The 25,940-nt window shown below is 39.4% G+C and overlaps 1 protein-coding gene across 1 annotated transcript in view; it reads left to right on the plus strand.

The window, feature by feature from the left end:
- The window catches only part of LOC116708950 (signal-induced proliferation-associated 1-like protein 1), a 43,891-nt gene that overhangs the window by 11,576 nt on the left and 6,375 nt on the right, over positions 1–25,940 (plus strand). Inside the window, exons 2-14 of the mRNA XM_032547114.1 lie at positions 9,488–11,180; positions 11,883–12,013; positions 13,030–13,218; positions 13,468–13,642; positions 14,374–14,477; positions 14,733–14,890; positions 21,524–22,103; positions 23,346–23,620; positions 23,709–23,960; positions 24,067–24,210; positions 24,305–24,456; positions 24,760–24,842; positions 25,243–25,661. Of these exons, the coding sequence (XP_032403005.1) occupies positions 9,698–11,180; positions 11,883–12,013; positions 13,030–13,218; positions 13,468–13,642; positions 14,374–14,477; positions 14,733–14,890; positions 21,524–22,103; positions 23,346–23,620; positions 23,709–23,960; positions 24,067–24,210; positions 24,305–24,456; positions 24,760–24,842; positions 25,243–25,661 (4,145 nt within the window). The 5' untranslated portion in view covers positions 9,488–9,697. The remainder of the gene's footprint in view (positions 1–9,487; positions 11,181–11,882; positions 12,014–13,029; positions 13,219–13,467; positions 13,643–14,373; positions 14,478–14,732; positions 14,891–21,523; positions 22,104–23,345; positions 23,621–23,708; positions 23,961–24,066; positions 24,211–24,304; positions 24,457–24,759; positions 24,843–25,242; positions 25,662–25,940) is intronic.

Raw genomic sequence — 25,940 nt, forward strand, 5'->3', positions numbered from 1 at the left:
TGCTGATATAAAAAGATTTTTTACAACTACATCAGGAACAAGGGAGACTAAGTTAAATGTATTATTTATACATTCTTTGAATAATCTTCATTCATACATTGACTTGCTAAAATATTTAAATAAACTTACATTTTTTCACTAACTATAGAGATTTCATGCAACAGTCTAACAGTCATGCATATATTCAGCAAACAGTAACATCCAATATCCAACACCGACTTTATACATTCAAATCCCAATGATATAATTAACATTTTATTTATTTTTCCTCATGTTGTCTTTGTTCCTGACTGAATGATAATAATTTAGCTCCTCTACTCTGCTGTTGCAGATGATGATGTGCCATTGGTCCAGTGGAGCAGTCACAGTCAGTCTGTGCATATATACATGCATGAGACACTCCAACAACACTGTGGGCTCACACTGATTTGTTTATTCTCAAGTCTCTCTGATTGTAGAGTGAAGTAATAGCTAGTTATAAACTGTTTGCTGGTCCACCCCTGGCTGAGTCCCACCCCCCCTTAAAGTGGAGAGGCTAAATTACAGACAGCAAGAACACAAACTATTCACTCAGCCCCCTTTCTGTACATAAATGCTGTTAATTACACTGCTGCTACTCACACATCCTTCCATTTAAATTCACAATTGCTTCAAACTGTCTCATCCCAACACTTTGACTGAGAACTTGTGTTAGCTTCATGCTGAGCTGCAAGTAGTTGTTTGGTAACAAATGAGTTCACTCCTTTTTAGGAGGGGCCATTGTTGCTAAGGCAATTAAAGGAAACGTGTCACCGTCTAAGCCCACATGGCACTGTTTAACAAGGCACCTTGTAGGGAAATGTTCACTGCATACATGCCATCGTTGAGATTTAATCCAAAAGACTTGCAGTAATTGCTGCAAAATGCTGTTCTACGTGGTTCAGTGGGACCTGGGGGTGTTGAGACACTGAACACAATTACACTCCAGACTTTTCAGATTTGTATTTGTAAAAATAAAAACAAAAAAATATGTGAAAACCATGTACCTGTTTCCGTCCTGGCCTATCTCTTAAAAGCCCATTAAAAATAATTTCAGATTTGCAACTGTAACGTGAAAAGGTTCAAAGTATGAATACGTTTGCATGGCATTGTTTGACTACTGGGTTGTGTATTTATTAACCGTAGAGAATCTTGTTATGGGTTGCAGTTGGTAATAAGAACTTTGAGCTTTATGGCTAGATTTGGGTAATATATGTGAAATAGTTTTATGGAACCACCTACACATAGAACCCCTATTAAAGCTACTGAACACTGAACCTGCTAATAATCAACCTATGACTAAAATAGGAAAATGTCTGATCATAACTCAGAAAGATCTGTGTGATTACAATCATTATGTTGGTTTAGAATAACTAAGATCTTGAAGTAAGCTGAAACATATTGTTGATTAATCTTTATTAATAGTAATCTTTATTCCCCTTTCCTCAGTGCAAACAGTGAGGCAAGAGTTTCATTTCTGTTCCTTTTAGTGCTCATGAGCAAACTAACTGGCTAACTAAAATCAGCTAAAATACCTTGAATTGTTGTTTGAATGGCAACAATTTAAGGTATTTAAATAAAATTGTTTTCAGGAATAATTTAAGGCATTTATATTGTTGCCATTTCTAAGTTGTTATAGGAATAGCTAAGTCTGCCACACTACACCAGGTAAACTCTATTTAATGCCTTATGGCAGGGAAAACAGATGTTACCATTGCAATTAACACTAACATAAATAACAAATCACTTGGAAAAAATGTAACTTGGATATTGCTTTTGTTGTTCTTTGCATGTACTTTTTTATGTTATCCACTATTGGTATTTAGTAGAATCTGAGACAACCAAATAGATTTGTTTTCATTTCTTGATGGAATTTTAAAACAGGACTTATCCTTGTCCGAACAAGCACTTTAGATTATTTTCAGGAATAATCTCTGTCCTGTTTAGATGCCTGAATATGCTTATCACATGACCATTGACTGATAACGTCACTGACTTGAATACCAGAGGTATTACAAATACCTTAATGAAGCCTAATTTAGCAGAAGCTTGCCTCTTCATACCAACATATTTATTTAGCTATAACGTAGGTAAGATGCAACAACTTAAACTTTTAACAAACACATCATTTAAAAAAAAAAAAAAATCCTACCATTCGATTTTTATCTTTGCCATCTTAGGCATTGCAAGTCAAGGCTGCTCTCTCTGTTTTCCTCAGCAACGGGGTTGTGTGAACCAACAAAGGAATTTTGTTGACTGATAATAGCAATCACAGAGAAAATATGGTGCTGTGTCATTGTTTCCACTTGTTTGTGGCTCTGCCTGTGCAGTCTGAGGGCATGTGCACACAGATGTGCTTTTAGGAATGCATTTTCTTTTCTAATCTTGGGGCTCATCATTCAGACCTAAACAGTGATAACTGAAAGGAAATCAGAAAATTTGTAAATTTAATAAGAATGTGTGTTGTGCTTGTTAATCGTTTTAGCTTCTGGATCAATTTCCTTTGGTAAAGTTTTGAAAAGTGTGCTAGAAATTCTTTTTGGCAGTTTGTAGGAGATTATAAAATACAAAGACAAAATGATGGTTTTTGCATAATAAGATCGACTAAAAAAGACTGTCTGAGAATGCTTTGGAAAAAGAGAAAATCCTCTTTTTTTAATTTATTTATTTGTATTGTGTTGTGTTTTTTTCTGTTTGTAAGCTGTCTTTGAGTGTCCTAAAAAACAGTGTATACATTTGATGTATTATTATTATTATTATTATTGATTTAAAAATAGCTTTAACAAAGAGGGTTCAGCAGAACAGCTGTAATGATTTAGAATTTCAGTTGCTAATATGAACGGTTGTAAATAAGATGTACTTATATTCATTTTAATCACATTTTAAAGGTTAATGTCTAACTCATAAGAATATATATAATAATTTACACTCTTCTCATCAAGACTACAATACAGTATTAGAAATGTATAAAGAGTATTGAATAAAGATTATTTTATTATTATTTAAATAAAATTGCACATGACAGATGTGGTATTCTTGCAAGAGATTGCAGGGGTAAGAAGATCATTAAAAGTCATGGTTTCTGTTAAATTATATTAAAAAAAAAAGTTTTGTTACACTTTTCACTTTCATCCAGCTTTTTTAATCAAGAGCCAAATTACGATTTTGCAATGATCTACTGTATATTATATTTGAAATGCCATACTCAAAAGCTGCGTACTAATAATATTTTAGCCTGTTTGAGAGACTTTTTGTCTCCTTTGTGTCCACAAGCATCTTCGAAAGAACAAATGCAGTTTGAGATTAATAAAGGTTGTCTTTCATCAGTTAGCAGGGATTGTTTTCATGAGTTGCTCTATTCTGTTGATGTTGGTTTATAAAATTTGGTGCTCTGGATTTTGTCTCATCCTTTTGTCTCAGCATGTACCTGTCCTTGTGCAGCAATATGTCTCTAATGGAGTCTTAGGAGTTGCTGTCAGGTGGAGTGAAAGTGCAGCCTAAAGCAGACTTCCAGTTTTTAACCGCAGCATGGAACTGGTGCAGTTCAGCAATTCGGCAGCCAGCTTGTTGGAATTTTTACATTCCTCTGCAGGCAGCGGCACACTGCTTCTCCTCTAATGCTTTCCTCTCTTAAGCTGAAGAGGGTGTCTCTGTTTCTAAATCAATCTGGACTCAGTTTTCTTTAGTTCACGTTTTTACAGAGTTGTCAGATTGGGTTGCAGACTTTCTTCATTCATTGGGTTGTTCTGACGGCTTGTCATCAGTTATTAGAATGGAGAAATTGTGGTTTTTCTATAGTCTATATATTGTAAATGGATGACCTAAGCTGCTCACTGTGCAGTAAGCTTTTATTGAAGCTACAAGGCTCACTTAAAGTTTGACAAAGGCAATCACAGCTGAACCAGTAGTCTACTCAGATAATTAGAGATAGTTTCACAGTTTTTCCATCACTGACTTGACTGTCAAGAGTTTGAAGTGTCTATTTTTTTTCTCCTTTCTCTTCCACTTGAAACCCTGGCGGAGTGTTTTCTAGATAAAAGGAGGGGAAGGGTACCCTGCTGGATATGATGGCAATGAATATACACTGGCACTCCTCCAGAGCTGTCTCGTCTTGTAAGGCCTACGAGTGAAATTTGCTTTGCCAGTAGCTAGCTCTGCCCTCTACTTACTGAGCTGTGTTGCAGAGACAGGAGAGGGGCCCAGAGATGGGGCAGCAGCACATCACAGGACTAAAGGTACCATAAATGTTCATACTGGATTGTAAAGCCCTCCACAAGCATTCCACCTTACATCCTTCCTATTTGCAGCTGATCATGAATAGATCAAAACTCAATTGGGCATTAGTATAAAAGTTGCCACAATCAGTGCTGCACTTCTCTCTTAGTTATTGCCCAAACATGTCCCCCGTCTCCTCTCACTCACACAGGTATTCATCGCTTCCTTCAGTGAATTCTGTGGAATTCCAGTATCCCAACTTGCGGTCGGATACCACTTCTGTCTTTAGACTGGCAAAATGTCTCCCTATTTTTTTTGTATTCCCTCGAGCTGTTGGTTTCTCTGATTTGCTCAATAGTACAGGCAGGCTGGTGTGTGGTTTGGTGCCTAAATCTTTGAACGGAAGGAGAAAGCAGACAAAAGATTGGAAAGGAGTCAGACAAGATTGAGGGAGTCGGAAATGTTTGAGATTCTCCTGTGGATCTCCATGGTAAACCACAGTTTACTTCTTGGTTCTGGGCACTCCTTAAATGACAGGAAATTGATTTTGTGTTTTTCAAGTTAATATGTTGCAAAACGGACCAGTTGCGTAACCAAATGACTGGTTATTTTAGGTTTTTGTCTGGGATCCTTCACGCTTCACATCTCCCTGCTATTAATGGTTTGACTAAGACATTAAGTTATACCAAGGTTTAAAAAGTAATATTTTCAAAACGGTTAATATTTTTGCTCATATTATATGTATGTCATAAGCTCCTTTTGAAGAGATGACAAAGGAGTGTTCTTCTTCAGCATGGAATCCTCCCTTTTGTAGTCTCTCCTATTGATGGAGGAGTTAAAATATCTTGTTCGCAAGCTACGACTGGCCTTAAGCAACTAAAGCAAGTGGATATTAGATTGGGTTGTCTGACCAATAACGCGGCTTCTTACTCTATAAAAAGCAGAATCGCAAAAAGAGTACTCTTGATTTATTTTGATATATCTAAATCAAAATGAATGTTTATTATAACCAAAGTGATCAATAGTATGTGAGATTATTTTAGCAGCAATGAAAATAGTTGCTGCATTTCCTAATAGATAAAAGCAGTTCAATCATGTTCCATTTTTTTAATAAATATTGTCAAATTTGGGTAATTCTTCTTCACTTTTTTCATAACGTGAGAATACTATTCCTTGTTTTCTTACTATGTTTTTTTAAGTTTATGTTTTCTTGAACTTAATCTGGTTCAGGCTTTGCTCACCAGCTCACCAAGGCTTTAATTTATCTGGTCTTCCTGGCAAACCCCATGTGCACAGCTGAAGTCAGGTTCCCGTGCCAAGCAATTTTCAAAGACTTCAGTGTGCTGGAATGAGGCACCAGTTTTGCCCGAGCCAACACAGAGGGACCTTTGTGTTGGCTACCCAATAACCCAGTCGACCCTCAGAGGGGAGAAAGATTAGGAGCTCGGGACAGCCAATGGACTAAATGGTAGGGTGCCTGTTTGAAAGCCAATGGTGTCAGGCAAACAGCCCCTTATCTCATTCAAGCACGCAGTAATTACAAGCTTGTAGGGCAATCCCTTGAATCTTTTGTCAGAACTTTGGTAACACTTGCCCAGTGTGCTGAAAAACCTTGTTCCTTCTCTGTTTGAAAACCCAGGATGAAGACTCTTTCAGCTGCAACGTGTTGCCCTTTATCTAAGGGACAACAAGCAGGCAAGCTAGCTCTGCAAAAACATTCCCCACTGTGGGACCCTGGGTAAAAGAAGTATTTTATTGATGACTGATTTAGGGTTTTCATGTTTCTGATTCATGATGTGATTCATCTGTCCAGCTGAGTTACTCCCATCTGTCTCTCTCCTTAGTTCCCTGTAATTTGTGTGTTTGTTAGGTCACAAGAAGCTGGAAGGCATTCTGAGTAACACACACAGGCTCATGAACGAATGAACAGTCATCTGTGGTTCATGTTGTAATGTATCTGGAGTTTCTGCTAAGTAGTCAATGCCTCAATTAGAGGAATCTGAATAAATTCAGTCAACAGGCATAAACAGTCTGGAGATGTTCTACAAAAATGTATGGGAAATTTCTTAAAGAGATAAGGTTGACAGAATGAGTTAGAACAAGATCGTAGTGTACTGTAGGTCATTTGTCTTTCTTTCTGCCTATTCTCAGTCTTTTTGTCTTTCTGAACATTGTCGCTTCACTCCCTCACACCACTAAATGTTAGTCGGGGCAGACACTCAAAAATTGACCCTCTATGCTGTTATATTTTACAATTTGTCTCACATTAACATATGCACACAGGCAGGATATCCTCCCTAAAGACTTGCGTAAGTATATGCGTGTTGGTACATGTTGACATCTTTATTAAACCCACAAGATCAAAATTGTACATACAGGCTGAAATCTATACATACACTCTTTAACATGTGGGAGACTGGCCACTGTTAGAAGCTCAGTGATTTCCATCTTGGTCAGATGATTATTTCTACTTGTTTAAATCAGTGTTGGTGTTTGTTGCGTACATTTCTTTTTGGGAAAAAAGATCTGCTTCAATGCATTTTAAGAGTATATCCAAACTTTTGAGCAGCAATGTACATACAGTACAGACCAAAAGTTTGGACACAACTGTGTGTCCAAACTTTTGGTCTGTACTCAGTTCAGACCAAAAGTTTGGACACACTTTCTCACTGAATTCAATGAGAAAGTGTTTGGTTTGGACACCTGTGTTGGACACCTGTGTGTCCAACACACAGGTGTGTCCAAACTTTTGGTCTGTACTGTATGTATAAAATCTTTGTATGTTTTTGGATAAATATCTGAATTAGCTGCAAACAAGTATTTTTTAAAACACAAAAGGGTAACAGCCATTTAATCGGAAAAAACATAAAAACAGCCTGACTGTTCAGCATTCAGATTACAGACCTGTTTCTGGAACATTTATGTGTGTCTGTGTGTGAGCACAAGTGCAGTGAGTTGGTTCTGTTCATTACTTTCTCCCTGCGGACGGCTGCGTGAGGGAACAAGGCAAAACGCTCTGGGACTGGACCTGCAATTTAATTTACATTCCATGATTATTTGCTCACCTAGATTAAAAGGGTCTTTGTAGGGCAGGAATATTGTTTAAAATTAATCAAGTTTTTCTTTTCTAATCTGCTCTGAAAACTTGATTTATTTAAATACCCTAAGAGAAGCCTTGAGTTCTTTTCAATTTCTGGTATCGAAAGCATAGAATAAAATGAAATAATTCTTGTTTAGCAGATAGAAGATGCTGCAGATATTTTCTCTGTTAATACTTAAAGATGTTTTGCAAAGGTATTAATTTCCATTCACATTACAACCACAAGCTTTATAGTATTTTACTGGGATGTTATGTGAATGACCTACACAAATTACTGCATTATTATGAAGTAAAGTTGCAGTTACAGCTGTAAATCATTTATGATGTTTCTTCAACAACTTCACTTTATCTAGAAATCAATTTCTTCTTTGTAAAATAGCTCAAACCTAGTCAGCTGGATAGAGAGTCTATAAGGATTTCCAAGCCTTGTCTATTTCACAGTTGGATTCAGATCTAGACTTTGACTGGGCCATTCTAACTCATGTGTATGCTTTGATGCCCCTTCCAGGTTTTATTCCAGAATTGCCCTGCATGTAGCTTTGACTAGCCAAACACTCTGTGTTGGTTAGCTGAGGATGCTTTGCCTGAGGTTTTTCTAAAAACATCTGCACTGCAGAACTTTGAGATTTCTTCCTCCTGTACTCTTAACTGGACTTGCAAATTTATGTTGACACATCAACATAAATGGACAAATGCTCCCCTTGTTGAGGGAGCATTTGACCTGCATCTCAATAGTGTTCACCACTTTTTAAACACAGTATAGTGCAAATTCTTCTCAAGTATAAGGCTTTTACTTTTTTGATTGAGGTATTCTTTTTTATAACATTTTTATACTTGTAATGAAAACTGATGTTGTCAATGGAGTATGAAGGTGTCTGAGCTGAGAGCTTTTGCAGTGCACTTATAGTTAGTGGGTAATGTGATCACAGGCACAGCCTGGTGGGTCAGAGTAATTGAAGAGATTTAAGCTCTTTTTTTTTTTTTTTGCAACATTTCCAAATTGGCCTGATTTGTCAGGTAGTGATTGCTCCCCATTTTTCAGGTAACTTTAAAGGAACTCTTTACTTTTTGATGTTCAGGTAGGATTAGTTGAGCTTAAGAACTGCAAGTTAGCAAATAAATTAAGAAGATATCAGAAGACATGAGCCTCGAACTGACTTGGACATTTCATGGTTGAGAGATTGAAGTTCTTTGATGGAATATATTCAACAACTTGCAAAAGTATTCATACCACATGATTTTTGTTCTTCCAAGCTATGGAAACAAGTTTTCATGTATTTCATTTGCTACTAAGTGAAAGAACAACTTAAAATAGTGCATGACTGTGAAATGAAAGAATGGCTAGGCATATTTTTTATGTTTTTACAAATATAAATTTAAAAAGTTTGAGGTCAGCTCTTTTGCTTTTCTTCCCCCGAAACAAAATTCAGTGTATCCAACCAACATCAAGCTGTGGGAATAGTTTGGGCAACAAATGAGAAGAGATAGAAGATTTAAGCCTGGCCTGGGAAAACTTAAGCCGAGATTCACCTTCTGGCAGAACAAAATGCAGTTAGAGCTGCAATTAAATGGCTTAGAAATTAAATGGCATATGTTAAAATGGCACAGAGTGTATATAAATTCACTTGAGAATCTGTGACAGAATTCCTGTTCAAAGATGGTTTCTATCTAATACTAAATGTTGGATTGGTTCACTAAGCACTGAGCCACAACACTGAATACAAAATCAATTTTGTTTTGTTTTTTGATTAATAAAAAAATGTTGGATCCTTTTCCTGCTGCTTTGTAACTGTAAGGTACAATGCTCTAACTTTTAAGTATCTCTTACCACTAAAGGGGGATGCCCTTTAAATGTCCTGAAAATGTGTTCTGCATTAGATACTTGTTTTAGACATTTTTGTAGAAATTTTCAGATTTTTTTCAAACAACAATATCCCTCTATTTTTTATACTTCCGTAACCATTGTATAAGTGTTAATGTGGATGTGGTTTTTTGCTAAAGAAGATTTCAATAGTGGTAGAAATCATGTGAGAAGATAATTTCTACATCAAGAGTTCATCATCTTGGACTGATGGCAGTCACTGCTCAAATTTTTGTACTGCTAATTTATCAGCACAATCCTAACATATATTTTATTTGTTTATGTTTTTCCAGGGTTCTGGGTTACAAATGGATAAAATGCTAAACATCAGGATTGCTGCAGCTAAGGAGGCAGTATGCAAGCTTGAGTGCTGAGGATATCTCTTGCCTCTTGACTTGTTGATTCCAACATTCATACTTGCTCATGAGGTCATCGAGTAGCACCCAGTCCCAGAAGCAGCCATGCCCATCTGCTAAGTGCCTTTAGCCTTTGGCACTGATGTCATGACCAGCCTGAAGCGCCCACCGATGGAGTGCACGGTTGGAGGCTCCATTCCTGCCACCAATGAGTTTTACACTGGCCATCTCCGACCAGTCAATGGAGGGGCTTTTCCGGCTCGAACAGACAACTATCATGGCAGTGTGAACACAGGGATGCCTAAAATGGGCGTTCGAGCTCGGGTGGCCGACTGGCCCCCGAGAAAAGATACTCCAGGAGTTCAGTGGCACTCTTCTGGTGATACTGGGGCTGGCACCCCCTCTGTTATTAAAAGTCACATTAAGTTAGGCTCTGTTTTGAGCCCTCATGACTCCTCTATGCTTCGTAACATCCACAACACCCTAATGAGTCGAACACATGCACCGCCAAACAGCTACAGCCCCGACAACCGTTATTTGACCCCAGGTTACAGAGGCCCTGCGCACAAAAATCCACGACAGAGACGTGTCCGTCAACGCAGTAACAGCGACATGGCCATCAGTGAGATGGAGGGCAGTGGAGATAGCGGAGAAGACTGGGCGCCATCAGCGGGAGCTAAATGTTCCCCTCTTCATCGGGAATATGGCAGCACATCATCAATAGATCAACACGGAATCGCCAAGGACAGTTTCTTTGAAATGCTAAAGGGTTATCAAGAGGACAAGGTTGACCAGCGCAGCCCTGCTCCAGAGAACCTAGAGGACATTCTGAATGTTGGGATAAAGCTTCAGGAACTTCAGGAGGACGTCACAGATGGACACCTGCTGAAACCCAGAGACAGGGAGAAGCCTCCGAAAAGACGCACTAAATCCGAAACTGGAGGGGAGTCCATATTCCGGAAACTTAAGAATGTACGAGGCGAGTTGGACTCCCCAAGAGCCGGATCTGACGTGGAGGACAGTCGAATGGAGGATGCACCTCCTGCTCTAAAGCCCTGGGTCTGCCAGAAAGGTTTTGCTCACTACGACGTTCAGAGCATCCTTTTTGACCTCAATGAAATTACTCTGCTTCGACAGATGGCAGGAAAGAGGAAGAACACCACCACCGGAGCGTCCGCTGCTGCCGTAGCATCTGCTACCTCCACACTGTCATCCACCCACAGCCTGCCTTACAGCTCCCCTAGTGGCAGCCAAGAAGAGCTGACCTCCAGAGACAGCCCAGGCTTGGACACTGGAGACGAACAGAGCAACGAAATGTTGCTGAGCTGCCCCTGCTTCCGTAATGAGATCAACACTGACGGGAGGCGGCGGCTGGGCGCAGGTGGGCTAGGTGGGACTGGGTATCATGGACCTGTGGGTGGTGGAGCAGGCAGCAGCAGCTCAGGAAACCTGACTGGAGAAGGTCACCTATATGAGACATCTTTGAGCACACACTGCACTAATGCTGGAGTAGCTGTTCTCGAGGGACCCAAGGAGGGACCAAGCACAGTCAGCGAAAAAGGCAAACAGTACATTGTGGAGCATGTGGATCTAGGAGCCTACTATTACAGAAAGTTTTTCTACCTTAAAGGTAAGAGGCAGTTATAGTGTAGATCATGATGCACTTGAACTGCTCTTTTTGTAGGTGAGTGATAGAAAAAATGTGCACAGGTTTGAGTTAATTCAAATCCAGTCATCAAGAGCTGGTGACCTGCAGCTTTCAGATGAGTCAACACACCTGAATCAAATGGCTGAATCACCTCAACAGTATGCAGTCAAGTTCTCCAGAGACCTGCTAATGACCTCATTATTTGACTCAGCTGTGTTGCATCTAAAAGTTGCAGGACACTGGACTTCAAGTTCTGGATCATCATCATATAGACAAAGGGTGTCCAAAGTCAGTCCGCAAGCTCTGATGTCCTGCATGTTTTAGTTCTGTTGCTGGTTCAACATGCTAGTTACTACCTTCTCAACTTGTCAATGTTCTGTAGACGTGTTAATGAGCCATCATTTGATTCGAGTGTGTTGAACTATACAAACAACTTTGACTTGTCTGATGTAGAGGGAAAATTCTTGATTTCCCAAATTAGTTGAAGTCATTTTTCCAGGCAAATACAATGTTCATATACAATGTTCAACACATTAAACATGGCAAATTATCTCACTGATGCCAATTTATAAATCTTGTGACAAACGTTGTAAATATTTTCCTACCTACAAACTAATGATGTGCTTCAAAAGCAGTGATGCTTAACATGCTGATTTTGTACATGTGACACTTCCTGCACCTCAGAGCACTGGAACTACTTTGGCATAGATGAGGCTCTGGGTCCAGTCGCTGTAAGTCTGCGCAGAGAGAAGCTGGACGAGGAAAAAGATCGTGGGCAGCAGTATAACTACCGCATCATCTTCAGAACAAGCGAGGTCAGACGTGCCTTCAACTCTTACAGCACACTTTTTTCATTTCCAACTAAATTTTAATAATGCAGACTTTATATTCTTGTACTCACTCATTTTGGTATTTAGTAGCTAAACTTTAATTTGAAAAAGGTTTTTCTGTAATATGCTACAGTCAACTTGTGTATTATTCATTCTGAGTTAAGTTTTTTTTGCATGTTTAATATAACCAACTAATTAAAGTTGCGTTACTTGTTTTTGTTCTTTTTTTATTTTTATTATTATCATTATGCAACCTTCCCTCAAGCTATTCAGGTGTCTACTTGATATTACCCAATGTGTGAAGAAATCTCAGGAAGTACCTGCATCCTCTTGTCCTGAAGGCCTGTCAGCAACCTAAAACTATCGTGTGAAGAACTTTCAATTAAATATAATACTTTCTTAATATGAGAGTTTGATTACACTCCTATGGGGTCATCTTGGGAAATCGGTTTATAGAATTTGAAGTCCTGCATTCCCACCCATATAGACTACAGAAGCATATACAATCTTTTTTTTGTGGATTGTTCCAAGACAGGTGCATGTGATTTAAACTTCACAGGTTTGACTGAAGCAACTAACCACCCCCCAATCCCTCATGCAAACATTAGAAACAGTGGCCCATTGTAAACATCAGCTCAGTACAGCTTCAAGCTTGCAGGGAAGAGGGAGTGTCCATCTGTTCCAGCTGCTAAGATAGCTGGGTGATTGAGTTCAGTCCCATGAGCTCAGCACAATGCACACTTTGTGCTACATAATGGTTGGACAGGCCATCTCACCTCTTTCATTTTGTACTTATCCAAAGATTTGAGTCAGAATTGTCTTTTTTTGCATTATTGACTTTGAAGTTGGTATTAGAAGCTCTGGAACTCAGACTGTGCTTATTTTTTTCTGTTGTCAGGGACAGCCAGTTTTCTCTGAAGTTCAGAGCCTTAATAATATGTGAGGTGCATTCCTTATCTCTCACCTCTCTGTAATCTTCCTTTGCGTTTCTTCCCATCCAGCTGACAACTCTTAGAGGTTCTATATTGGAGGATGCAGTGCCTTCTACCTCCAAACATGGGACCACAAGAGGTCTGCCCATCAAAGATGTACTGGAGTACCTTCTCCCAGAACTGGATCTGTCCTGCCTCAGACTGGCACTCAACACCCCTAAAGTCACAGAGCAGCTGATGAAGCTGGATGAACAAGGGGTAGGAGGATGACGTATAAGATTACAAATTATTTGTCCTTTACTGAAAGAAAGTGTGGGTGTTTTTTTCTTTCCTTTTCCTTCTGCCTCTCTTTCCATGACAGTATTTTTTTTAAGATTCCATAGATGCAGTTTGACCATTGTAAGGAATGTCAGCCATGAATTCACTTTGATTTAAAAATTACCTAAAAATTTCATTAAGACAAATGTGAGGTCGAAAAAGTCTGAAATTTTTGTGTCTGGCCTCCAGCTTAGTTTTCAGGTCAAGGTGGGTGTGATGTACTGCCGAGCAGGACAAAGCACAGAGGAGGAAATGTACAACAACGAGACAGCCGGCCCCGCCCTGGAGGAGTTCTTCCAGCTGCTGGGGGAGAAGATCCGCCTCAAGGGTTTCACCAAGTACAGAGCCCAGCTGGACACCAAAAGTAATTACACACACTGCATTGTTTTTGGCTTCGTATACAAAGGGATTTCTATCTACAGGCCAGCCATACTGGCCTGTAGATTAGCTCCTACACCAAAGTGACTTTTCTGCCTCCCAGTCACCTCTCACCCGTAGGAGCATCTTTAGTCTGAGACTTTTCATTTTTGTCCTGCTTTCTTCCGTTTCATGTGACCTTCCTTCCTTCTTGTTTCTTTAGATTCCAACACATGCGGTGCCTTTCAAATGTATTCAAACCCCTGGAGGCTTTACAAATATTTATCCTTTCGGACACAAACTTTTGTGTATTTTATTGGGATTTTATGTGATAGACTAACATGAATTAGTTAGCATTTATAAAAGAAGCTCAGAGGTTTGTAGGTTAATAGAAATACTGGAGACCATTTTTTGTTCTCTGGAATTCATTGTGAGTAATTTTGGTTTCAGTTTGATTTGAGATGTAAATATTTTCTTAAAATGATTTGAATTTCCTACACGTTCTAGTGCTTTCTTTGTACTGTTAATCAAAAAACAATGTACAGGATGCAAAAGTTAGAGAAGGCAATTTTCCACGAATGAACATTAATTTTGATTGGCTGGCATTTGTTCACGGCTCACTATTGTCTACTTGTTTGTGCTATGGTGAAAGTGCATCCTGTGCACAGAGAGTACAAAGCACAAATGAATGGGAGTAATATTACGGTTTTCAATTCTGCGTTTCCATTCTTTTTGCAGCGGATTCAACTGGCACTCACTCCCTGTACACTTCCTATAAGGACTACGAGATCATGTTTCATGTGTCCACAATGCTGCCTTACACGCCCAACAACAAACAACAGGTAAACATGGAGAACATGGAGATTGTATGCAGTATATTGTTTTGTCAGGAAAATTTCTTTCTTTGTAGACAAATGCTCCACATAAATTTTCAGGAATGCAGAGGATTTACAGCTCTGCAAACAGAACCCTGTTCAGCTTCAATGAAATTATTTGTTTCAACTTACAAAAAACAAAATGTGCCACATGTGTGTGTTTTAACTTTAATTTCAGTCAAATCTCAGTTTCAGTCTGTATAATCTTTGTTGTTCTTCCAGCTGCTGAGGAAGCGCCACATTGGGAACGACATTGTGACCATTGTGTTCCAGGAACCGGGAGCTCACCCTTTCACGCCCAGAGCCATTCGGTCTCACTTTCAGCATGTCTTCATCATTGTTCGGGTGCACAACCCCTGCTCTGACAGCACATGCTACAGGTAGGTCCTAGCGGCAGATTATTAGGGGATAAGTTAAGAGTAGATTTGCATCCGAGTGATTTTTTTAATATGTTTATGCCAATACCTAAAGTAAAATATTGAAAACTTAAATATTATATAGATTTATTTACACAGAAATGTTTTTTAAGCATTTAGTTTATAACTAATAAAAAATTCTGTTTTTAAAAATTTATGTAGTAAAAATAATTGGGAAAAAGCCTATATGAATATTATAATCTAAAAAAGGATATTTCAAACAGAAATGTCAGACTTCTGAAAACTATATGTTAATTTCTATCATTTCTATGGGCCTAGTGTCGCTCATCTACTTCTTGACAATGCCATTGATTCTCTATGGAGTAGAGGTCACAAGCACAGTAACACTCCGGTCATTGAACCAGCTTTTGGTGCCTTTGGCAAGTCTGAGCAGGTCCAAAGTCATTCTGCAAAAAGAAATCAGCATCTCCATAAAGTTTGTTATCAGAGCATAGAGTGCTCTGAAATTTCCTGGTAGACGACTGCAAGGACTTTGGACTTGATCAAACATAGTTGTGCCAACAGTACCAGACAGCTTGACACCTCATATAGTCAGTGACTGGAAATTTCACTCTGGTCCTCAATCAGCTTGGATTTCATTCCTCTTCATTCTTGCTCCAGACTATGGGACATTGATTTCTAAATTACATGAAAAAAGGCCTTAGAATGGACATTCTAACATGTCTTAGAAAAGACATCTTAGAATATGACATTTTCTAAGTCATTTCTTAGAAAATGACTAAGAAGTCATTTTCTTCTTAGCTTGTGATCCTGTCTCTGGTTCAGGAGTGACTTAACAATTGAATGGCTTTTTGTACAAAATTCTCTCAACTCTGCACTTATCCCTGGTGCATGTTTTTCTACCAGATTTTCCTTTCACTTATTTTTGGGGCCTGCCATGCAAAGCAATGGCAGGAACCTATTACTATTGTCGGAGAAAGTGTTTCTTTATTCTTTATTTTTCTTCCGTAACCGTTAATGCGGCTCATACTGCTGGGTGCACACCTACAAATGAGGTATCAAAACGTGCAGAAAATTCACGCCATTCCAGCTATTACTTTTGGTGGGATTTGGGCTTAACGTGGCGACATAATTCGCAAAAAACTACGAAAAAAACCCCATTATAAGTCAATGGGAAAAATCCTAGAAATACCCTATTTTTAAGGATTTGCTGTGTCGTCACAAATTCACCTAGAAATGCCATTCAAATTTCATTTTGTAGATACGTCTGTGATCTCTTCGAAAGTGAAGACGGCTCGTCGATACCAGTTACGGTTTGTCCACAATTTGCCTCTAAGCGACCCAAAGTTTCTCATTTTTGCTCAAATTAGAGTGACAGCCCATCTAGGTTCAGATCTGGGCACAACATTTCTTTCTCTCATCACTGTAAATGCTCTGAGTGAGGTACAGATATGAATCTCGGGACTATCGCAGAAGACACATTGAACTGTCATACACTTAAAACGCTTTTCGAATATGTATTACGGTTCCCGAACAAGAAGGATTTGTTTCCAATGCTTTTTTGTCAGTAAAACGTGTTTGCTCAAACACACAATTGTGTGTTTGAGAGCTCAGAGCTCACACCTGCTGAGACCATTATTTGCCATAGCAACGGAACTCAAGAGGCTATTGGCTGCTGGTTTGGACTACAAATACGCATCGCTGTAGTTCTATCTATCCTCAGTTGAAACAGATCAGGACTGAGAACTGGCCTTTAGAACTACCTGCTGCTATGGGCTGTATATAACTGATTTAACTCAGTAACTGTTACACATGGGATTAGTTTGGAACTTTAAAATTAAGCATATTGAAAATTTCAAAATAAAAGCCCTGAATATTTTTACATGACGTAATTGCTCTTTTTGGCTTTATTTGACTTTTCCATCCAAAGCACTGTTACACATGGGATTACTTTGGAACTTTAAAATGGAGCATAATAATAATTTCAAAATAAAAGCCTTGAATATTTTTACATCATGTAATTGCTCTTTTTGGCCGTATATGACTTTTTCATCCAAAGCAATGTTACACATGGGATTAGTTCGGAACTTTAAAATGGAGCATAATAATAATTTCAAAATAAAAGCCTTGAATGTTGTTACATCAGGTAATTGCTGTTTTTGGCTTTATGTGACTTTTTCATCCAAAGCAATGTTACACGTGGTATTAGTTCGGAACTTTAAAATGGAGCATAATAATAATTTCAAAATAAAAGCCTTGAATATTTTTACATCATGCAATTGCTGTTTTTGGCTTTGTATGACTTTTTCATCCAAAGCACTGTTACACATGTGATTAGTTCGGAACTTTAAAATTAAGCATAATAATAATTTCAAAATAAAAGCCTTGAATATTTTTACATCAGGTCATTGCTCTTTTTGGCTTTGTATGACTTTTTCATCCAAAGCACTGTTACACATGGGATTCGTTCGGAACTTTAAAATGGAGCATAATAATAATTTCAAAATAAAAGCCTTGAATATTTTTACATCATGTAATTGCGGTTTTTGGCTTTATGTGACTTTTTTATCCAAAGCACTGTTACACAATGGAATAGTTTGGCCCTCTGAAATGAAGCATACTGAAAATTTCAAAATAAAAGCCTTGAATATTTTTACATCATGTAATTGCTCTTTTTGGCCGTATATGACTTTTTCATCCAAAGCACTGTTACACATGGGATTAGTTTGGAACTTTGAAATGGAGCATAATAATAATTTCAAAATAAAAGCCTTGAATATTTTTACATCATGTAATTGCTGTTTTCAGCATTATATAACTATTTTAACCCAAGGACTATTACGCATGGGATTAGTTTGGCCCTTTGAAATGAAGCATACTGAAACTTCCAAAATAAAAGCCTTGACAACATTTTAAATCGTACCGAATGGTGCACGTCCGCCTCGCTTAACGTTCTTGCGGTTCTCCGCGTGCCACTGGTCACGTTGCGGCGTTCTTTGGCGTCGACGCCGATTTGTGGCGTGACGACGCCGGGCCCGAACCCCACGGGCGCGCCTTGGCAGGCCCCGGCTAAATTTCTTCCGAAATTTTCTAGTTTTAATTTGGTATGATACAGCACTCTGTGAACTTCCAGATATTTCAGCTAAGATGTACATTTAGTAGCTGCTCAGCGGTCTTCACATTGATTGTATAAGCCATGGTATATTTTTTATATAACTTTCATATTGAACAAGAAATTGAGGTTGCAAATTATAATCATCGTTGAGATTATATCACTTAGTTTTTAATTGATCTATATGAGTTTCACTTTTTGAATTTGAATTTGTGCAGTGAAAGTAAAATGGCAAAGATTAATCCTGTTTTCTCTTTCCACTGAACTAGAGGAATAATTGTTTACAGTTTTAGTTGGCCAGTCTAACCAAAACCATGTCTGACCTATCTATTTATGTCGCCTTAAATGCTCCCTGTCTTACTCAGTGGTAGTAGCTGTTTTTTTAGTTCAAATTTTTGCAGTTGCATTAAAAGAAAAGCATTGACTGCAAGGCATGAATCAAACATAAAAGCTTTTTGCATCACCCTCTCCTTGTTTTCACGGATCGTGGGCTGCTTAAGCTATATATACCCATGCACATTTGTTTGATTATGAACAAAGACATTATTTCTGCAGTAGCTGTCGAATCGATGTTTGTTCTATTCTGCCGGCTTATTCTTGGCTTTGCGATGATGATAGACCAACTCTTTGCTTTTATCACTAACTCAAAGCCACCTCACTGCATGCACAAATATTATGCACACATAGTTGCTCTCTGTCACTCCGTTAGCCCCATTTCTCCATTTTACCACCTCCTCATGCTCACTTGCACACAGCACATACAGTTACACACTTCCCTGCTTGTACACTAATTTATTTGAAGGCTCACTCTTCACACACTGGTACAAAACAGCCTCCTTTCCCTCTTCTCTCTCCCCCTCCCCGGCTGCCACTTCGCCTCTGGGCTGCATGAGCCGAAGTGGTCTTAAGGAGTTAGTCCCATGCACATGAAGTGCTCTCTTTAGTCGCTCATGGATGTGAGTAAAGAGGAGCATACAGAGGAGGGTTTTCTCAGATCTCACAGAGTCCACCTCAGGGGAAGACGGGTCAGGCTGGACTTCGTTTCCCACACCAGGATTATCATTTTTAGCCTTTATTTCTGTGGGGACTTTTTTAAGCTATTGTATTTGATGAACCAGTGGATATTTTATGATATTTTTCTTTTTGAATTTGTCACTTTAGGCTCTTGTGAGAGTTAATGTCTGGAATACTGGTTTATATTACTTTCTATATTTAGATACAAGATATAGAATCCTGGAGGGCAACCCAGCGACTCCACCCAGAGTAACTAATACTGTGAACATTTGGCTTTTGCTTGGATCATTCAGGACGTATCTCAGATTGTTTTTGCAACGTTTGGCCCTGGATGTTCATCAGCAAAAAAAAACCAACTGAATTACAAGACATTCCTAAAACGTATTGATTATTTTAGGGTATTTTTCTGGCTACATAAATCAACTGACATCATCGCTTCATCAAATCATATCATTGCTTGTTTGCAACTGCTCTAGATTTTAAGGATATTAGCAAAAACCAGAAGAGAATGGTGCCCTATTGTTGAAGAAAGAGGTGAGTTATTGATTAGAGATGCACTTCTGTCAAAAATGGTAGTTGGACATTTTTTTTTATTGATTGGCACTGATCGACTGATCAATATTTTTTTTCTTCTATTTAAACTTAAGAACCCCTGCCGTTTTGGCCTTTAACCTTGTCAACCAACACTTTATCTAGTTGAATAAAACTTAAATGAACAATGGAGGCACATGATTAAATAGATAAATATGGATAATAATGTAAAGTTGATCTGTTTTTCCTTCTCTGTGTATTCTTTAGTAATCAATAAAACATTTGGTCAAAATCAAAATCAAGGAATTGTCCTGAAAAATTTGATCATGAAGAGAGTTTTTTTTTCACTCTAAATTTTATTGAATGCTATTTTCCAATCTCTATTAATAAGGAGTTTGTTATAATTTGTTGAGTCACACAGTTATTAATAGTCTGTTGTTGCCTGCTACTGAGATTTGGGTAATGCTTTGGTCATATTGAGCCAGTACAGCGCATTAGAGGAGTAAGTGGCCTAAAGCCAGAATGCTGCTAATCTGCTGCTTTCAACTGCTGCCTCAAAGTCACACGAGGCTAGCAAGCTGGATTGCATAACCAGATCTTTGTTTGAGAAATGTAGGTTGTTTGTGCTCGCTAAGTCCAACCGCTGTGCTCATTCTACATACCATGGTATTGCAGAGCATAGCAGGCTGACAGCACTGGAAGCTGGCTTGTCATATGAGGTAAAATGGATAGTTTTGTACGTCAAAGCGAGTAAATCATGGTGTACAACATTTCTGCTGCAGGCATTGGCTGTGAGATCAGTTTAATGGGGTGAACCAAGTCTTGTCAGGATTGTCAGATCAGCTTATCATACACAGCGTGTTGCTTTTTATTACTTGTTAGCTTTTTCTTTTGCAAGCTTCTGAATGTGTATGAATCCCTCACTTTGCTTTAGGAAGCAAGTAGAGGGTTAAACATGTAAGCTGAAGCTGAAACAAATCTCTCCTACAATGGTGAACAATTTGATTGTGAATGAAACCTCCTGCTGCTGGTTTTGTGCCAAGGTTCCTGTTGACAACAGGTGTCTGGGAATGTTATACACACTTTCTCACCAATTAATAGCAATTTAACTCCATTGTTAGAACTGGAGCAGTGGAGGGAAACAGGAGGAGGAGAGTTCTGCAAGAATTTAACACCTTTCTTTATATTAATTAAATAGGTCAAAGGCAACACTTCTTAATAGGAAACAAACATGTCAACACTATGCTTTCACAGGACATTCCAACTTCTCCATAAGTTAGTCTGTTAAAAAACAATATTCAGTATTTTAATTGGAAGAAAATAAGAGAGAATTTGTTTTAAAGTTTTAGGAAGAGGGCAATTCAAACTAGCATATGGCAACAGGAGACTCTTGATTGCATTGGGTCGTTGACTTGACAGCAACCCATCATTCTGAGTACACATGTGGTGACAGAGAAAAGGAAAACTCTTTCAGCTATAAAATGCCTCCAGCAGAATCATGTATCATTTTTCTTCGAATTTGAGTAATTCACTTAAATTTACTATAATTTTACTCTTTTGTGTAATAAGTAAAACTTTATACTAGTTTTTATTCCCCCTGTATAGAGATGCAGTCACAAAATACAGTCGTATGTACTTCTTTGTGTTTGTGGTTGTAATGTGACAAAAGGGGGATTGAATGTATTGTACTAATAACCAGTTTGGTGCCTGTTTTTCCACTTAAGCTGTTTTCACACAGTGTCACTTTAGTTTCATACTCTGCTATATGTTGGGTGCTTGTATTTAAATAACTTGTTTACTTGTATATTTATAATTTCTCTTCTGTGCGCATTGTTCATTTCATTCATATTTATTTATTTATTTATATTATCAAATATTTTCTAAATGGTACATTTTTATAGGTTAAGGCCATTTTATTTTATTTTATTTTAGAAGTTCAAAAAAATATTCACCCCTGCCTTCTCTTTTTCTACCTCTAGCGTTGCCGTCACCCGTTCGCAGGACGTTCCCTCCTTTGGTCCACCAATCCCAAAGGGAGTTACCTTCCCAAAGTCCACTGTTTTCCGGGATTTTCTGCTGGCCAAGGTCATCAACGCTGAGAACGCAGCGCACAAGTCCGAAAAGTTTGGCGCCATGGCGACGCGCACGCGACAGGAGTACCTGCGCGATTTGGCGGAGCGGCACGTGACCAGCACACCCGTGGAGCCTGCTGGGAAGTTTCCCTTCATCTCTCTGGCACATAAGCGTCGAGAGAAGGTGCGCCCGTACAGTGGGGCGGAGCTGCGTAGTCTCGGGGCCATAACTTGGCAGGTTCATGCCGAAGATCAGGTAGCAGGTGCTGAACGGGAATGCCTATTGGCCATATCAAATGACTTCATCATCCTGCTGGATCAGGAGGCCAAAGCAGTCGTGTTTAACTGCGCCACACGTGACATCATTGGTTGGTCGACGGGGAGCCCCGCCTCACTGAAGATTTACTATGAACGCGGAGAAAGTGTGTCACTTCGATCCATCAACAACAACACTGAGGACTTCGGAGAGGTTGTGAAAAGACTGGAGGTCAGTGAGTGAAGTGGGTTGGTGCCTGGTACTTAATTTAGATAGCAATTGAGATAATTTTACAAATGAGGAAACTCGTTCAAAAATCTGGCCAATCATCGATTCTCTGTTGTATGTAAAAACTAATTTCTTAGCATGACTGAATGCATTGTTAAACAGTTATCAAACATGCTTCTGACATCAACATCCACCAAAAGAAAAGGAAATATACTAGTGTATTTATAATGCATTTTGTTACCTTCCTAAAATAATGGCCTAAGAAGTCATTGTTGCCAAAAGTATATTTTTTCCTAAATCCTCTTTTGGAAATAAAAAGGGGGTCATTTTTGGGCAAAAAATTACATAGGCCATTATTATAGGACGGTGATGATTTAGAGTTTTGATCATGTGTTTCCAATTTACTAACAAAAGTTATAGATTGTGGTGTTACAAGTCAGCTAGTGAGGTCATGGCAGAAAAGAAGGCACACTTTTTTTCAGAAGCCAGTTACATGATTATCAGCTTAAATTTGTGGAACGAAAATCATTTAAAAAAATGATGTATGGCATGTGAATATCAATAGTAAACTGGCTTTTTTTTGTTTTTAAGAATAGCTGCACATTTTTCATTTTGCCTACAGAAAAATTTAGTAATTTTTTTCCAAGTCTGATCTTTGTGAAAACACCCCAAATTTGGCTTTGTAACCATATTTCTAAAACTTAATGAGATTCATCTAGTCAATCTACACATTATAAAAGTTGTTGTGGTTTTAAAATTTACTTGAGAAAATATTTCCATTGACATATTTTCCATTTTCTAATTGACAACTGGAACGCCTTATTCATAAGAAATGGGGTGAAGGCTAAGAATTTAATTTGAACGCTTTATTTATTTTGAAGTGTAGCCACTTTTCCCTAATTTGTGCCTCTTACAGCTATTAAGAATTTAGGAAAGGCTGATTAAAATCTTATAGCACTATTGTTGTTATTATAGCTACATAGAGACATAGTGTCCAATTATGCAATATCCAAATGTTGTGTTGACTCCATTATAAATCCTACAATGTATGATTTCATCTCTGTGGTTTTGCATGTCAATGAATTATTCATTTTAAGCAGTGACATGTCCCTCCATAGTGAGGGACAGGGACAACTAAAAATTGGTATATTTTGAAAAGTTCCAATCTTATTCCTTCATCCCTTGTCCCTGTTATCTACGTATGTCCAATATAACACTCACCACTTACCTCTGTCTCCTCTGCAGCTGTTGACCAAAGGCAGCCAGACCACAGAGATGACTTTGCGCCGGAACGCTTTGGGCCAACTGGGCTTTCATGTCAACTTTGAGGGCATTGTAGCCGAAGTGGAGCCGTACGGCTACGCCTGGCAGGCTGGACTGAGGCAGGGCAGCCGACTGGTGGAGATCTGCAAGGTGTCTGTGGCCTCGCTGTCCCATGAGCAGATGATTGACCTGCTCAGAACCTCCGTCACCGTCAAGGTGGTTATTATTCCACCACATGAGGACTCCACTCCTCGCAGGTAAAATATAAATATTTAATTTAATTTCAAACATGTATAAATATTTATTTAGTATCTTAACTTGGAGTCCTTTGTGTGCTGACAACAGAGGCTGCTCTGAAATCTATCATATGCCCCTTGTGGACTACAAGAACCACAAAGAGGGCATGCCCTACGAGTTAAAGTTCCCTTTCCGGCCAACAAACAACAACGCCAAGTGGCCGCGCAGCTCATCCAGCCCTCGCTCTGCCGCCTCAGGGGGGACTTTGATCAAGGCGCCGCCCTCAGACTTCAGTGACCGCAACAGTGCCGCCATTCCTCGCAGTGTGTCGAGCGACGGTCGGCCTCTCAACCCGAAAAGGTCACAGGATGGATATAAATCTGTTACGCAATACATCAGACATGCTGAATTTTATCTGTCTGGTTGCAGCATATGTTGTTAATGTCATCCATATGTCTACTTGCAGATATTCCCCAGGGAATGACAACTACGCTCTAGCATGCTCCATAGTGATGGGTCGCACGCTGCACAGCACAAACTCGCCCTCTAACCTCTCCTACACTGACACAATGAGTTCAAACCAGTGGAGGCAGAAGTCTGTGCCTGATGGGTGAGCCTGTCTGCCGACCGAGATGCAGGATGCAGCAACTTCTTCTTGTTTTGCATCATGGTGTATTAAATAATCCTCCTGTTGTCCTGTGCAGGTTTAATAACAACTCCCAGTCGCCTGTCACGTCTGTGCGGCAGGTGGCCGCTGATGGAGTCAACGGAGTCAAGGTGTGTTCTGCTGTTGCATGGTCCAGACCTGCGGACAGCGACATCGCACTCAGGATGGACATCGGCAAACCTGGCTCAGGTTGGAAAATCCTCAGAGATTTTTAAAAAATGCATATATGGGGCGTGCCGTGGTGGCGTAGGGCGTAGCGCGACCCGTATTTGGAGGCCTTGAGTCCTCGACGCGGGTTCGACTCCCGGACCCGACGACATTTGCCGCATGTCTTCCCCCCTCTCCTTCCCTGTTTCCTGTCAGCCCACTATCACATAAGGGACACTAGAGCCCACAAAAGACCCCCTGGAGGGGTAAAAAAAAAAAAATGCATATATTAAACAAAACATTTGTGTTTTAGGAGTTTTTTATTGATTCACTTGTGTTTCATAGATACTGTAGTTTCAAAGGTTGTGATTCCTCGGCTCCAGCATTCAGAACAGAGCAGCCGCCTGTCTCCGAACAAAAACACCAAGGTAACCAGCAATCAGCAATCATTACGTTGCATCTTTAAGGCAGAGTTTAAAGATGCCTCATACTGTTTTCACATTTCAACATAATGCAAACACAAACTACAATATATTTTTAGGGATCATGCATGATGGACTACAAATGTCACATGATTGTCAAGGAGAAGCAAAATGGTCCCTAATATTCATTTTTATAAAACAAAGTTTACAAATAAAAATGTGAGGTTCTGCACCAGAAAAACCAATGTTTGATTCCTTCTATTGCTCATAACCAACATTGCTTGTGCCTACGGCAGGCAGGATTAAAATATTACTATGACCTGATTATTTCAATGAATTGAGCACCCTAGTTTTTTCTCCTCTACATGAGTTGATGTAGACTGTTGTTTTTCTTCTCTGTAAACAGGTCGATGCACCGTATTCGTCCAGCCAGTCAAGCAGCAACACCTTGTCCAGCAACGCCTCCAGCTCGGCGCACAGTGACGAGAAGTGGTACGAAGTCGGCTCTCGGTCCGGAGCGCGGAACGACCTGGAGCTCAACGGCTATCTTCAGGGCACATCCACTGACAGCGGCATCGATGCCACATCTTTTACCGCCACCCAGAGCAGTACAGCCTCCTCCACTGGTGCCTTCAGATCCAAGGAAAAAATCCCTTGGCAGGATGAGGTGGGAAGCTGCGAGAGAGCCTCCAGCACATCGCCTCCAACACCAGACTCTCTTGTTCCCGCCGGAGGCAGTGAGATATCGGCGAAGAGCCCAACCGGCTTTACAGTGGCTCCTGATGGCGCCGCATACAGCATGAGTGATGCAGCGTCCCACTCCAGGTGGGCTGCTGTTTTTTTTATTGTACATCTCTCACTTCTAAGTAAATTGATTTCTTGTGGTGCAGAAATATCCTGCATAGTCCTCCTCATGAAGGTCCTAAGGTCTGGGATTTATGCAGAAAGAGGGGAAGAGTGTACTTGTTTTATCTGTCATAGCTCAGCACCGCTCCCTCTTCTTTAAATCCTCTTCCTTTTGAATGAAGGAAAGCTATTTTTCTCCTTTCACTCAGACAGAAATAACTCTCTTCCTGCAGACATCTTGCTGGCAGTTGAGTTTTA

This window comes from Xiphophorus hellerii, chromosome 19 (assembly GCF_003331165.1).
Source record: "Xiphophorus hellerii strain 12219 chromosome 19, Xiphophorus_hellerii-4.1, whole genome shotgun sequence".
NCBI lineage: Eukaryota > Metazoa > Chordata > Actinopteri > Cyprinodontiformes > Poeciliidae > Xiphophorus > Xiphophorus hellerii.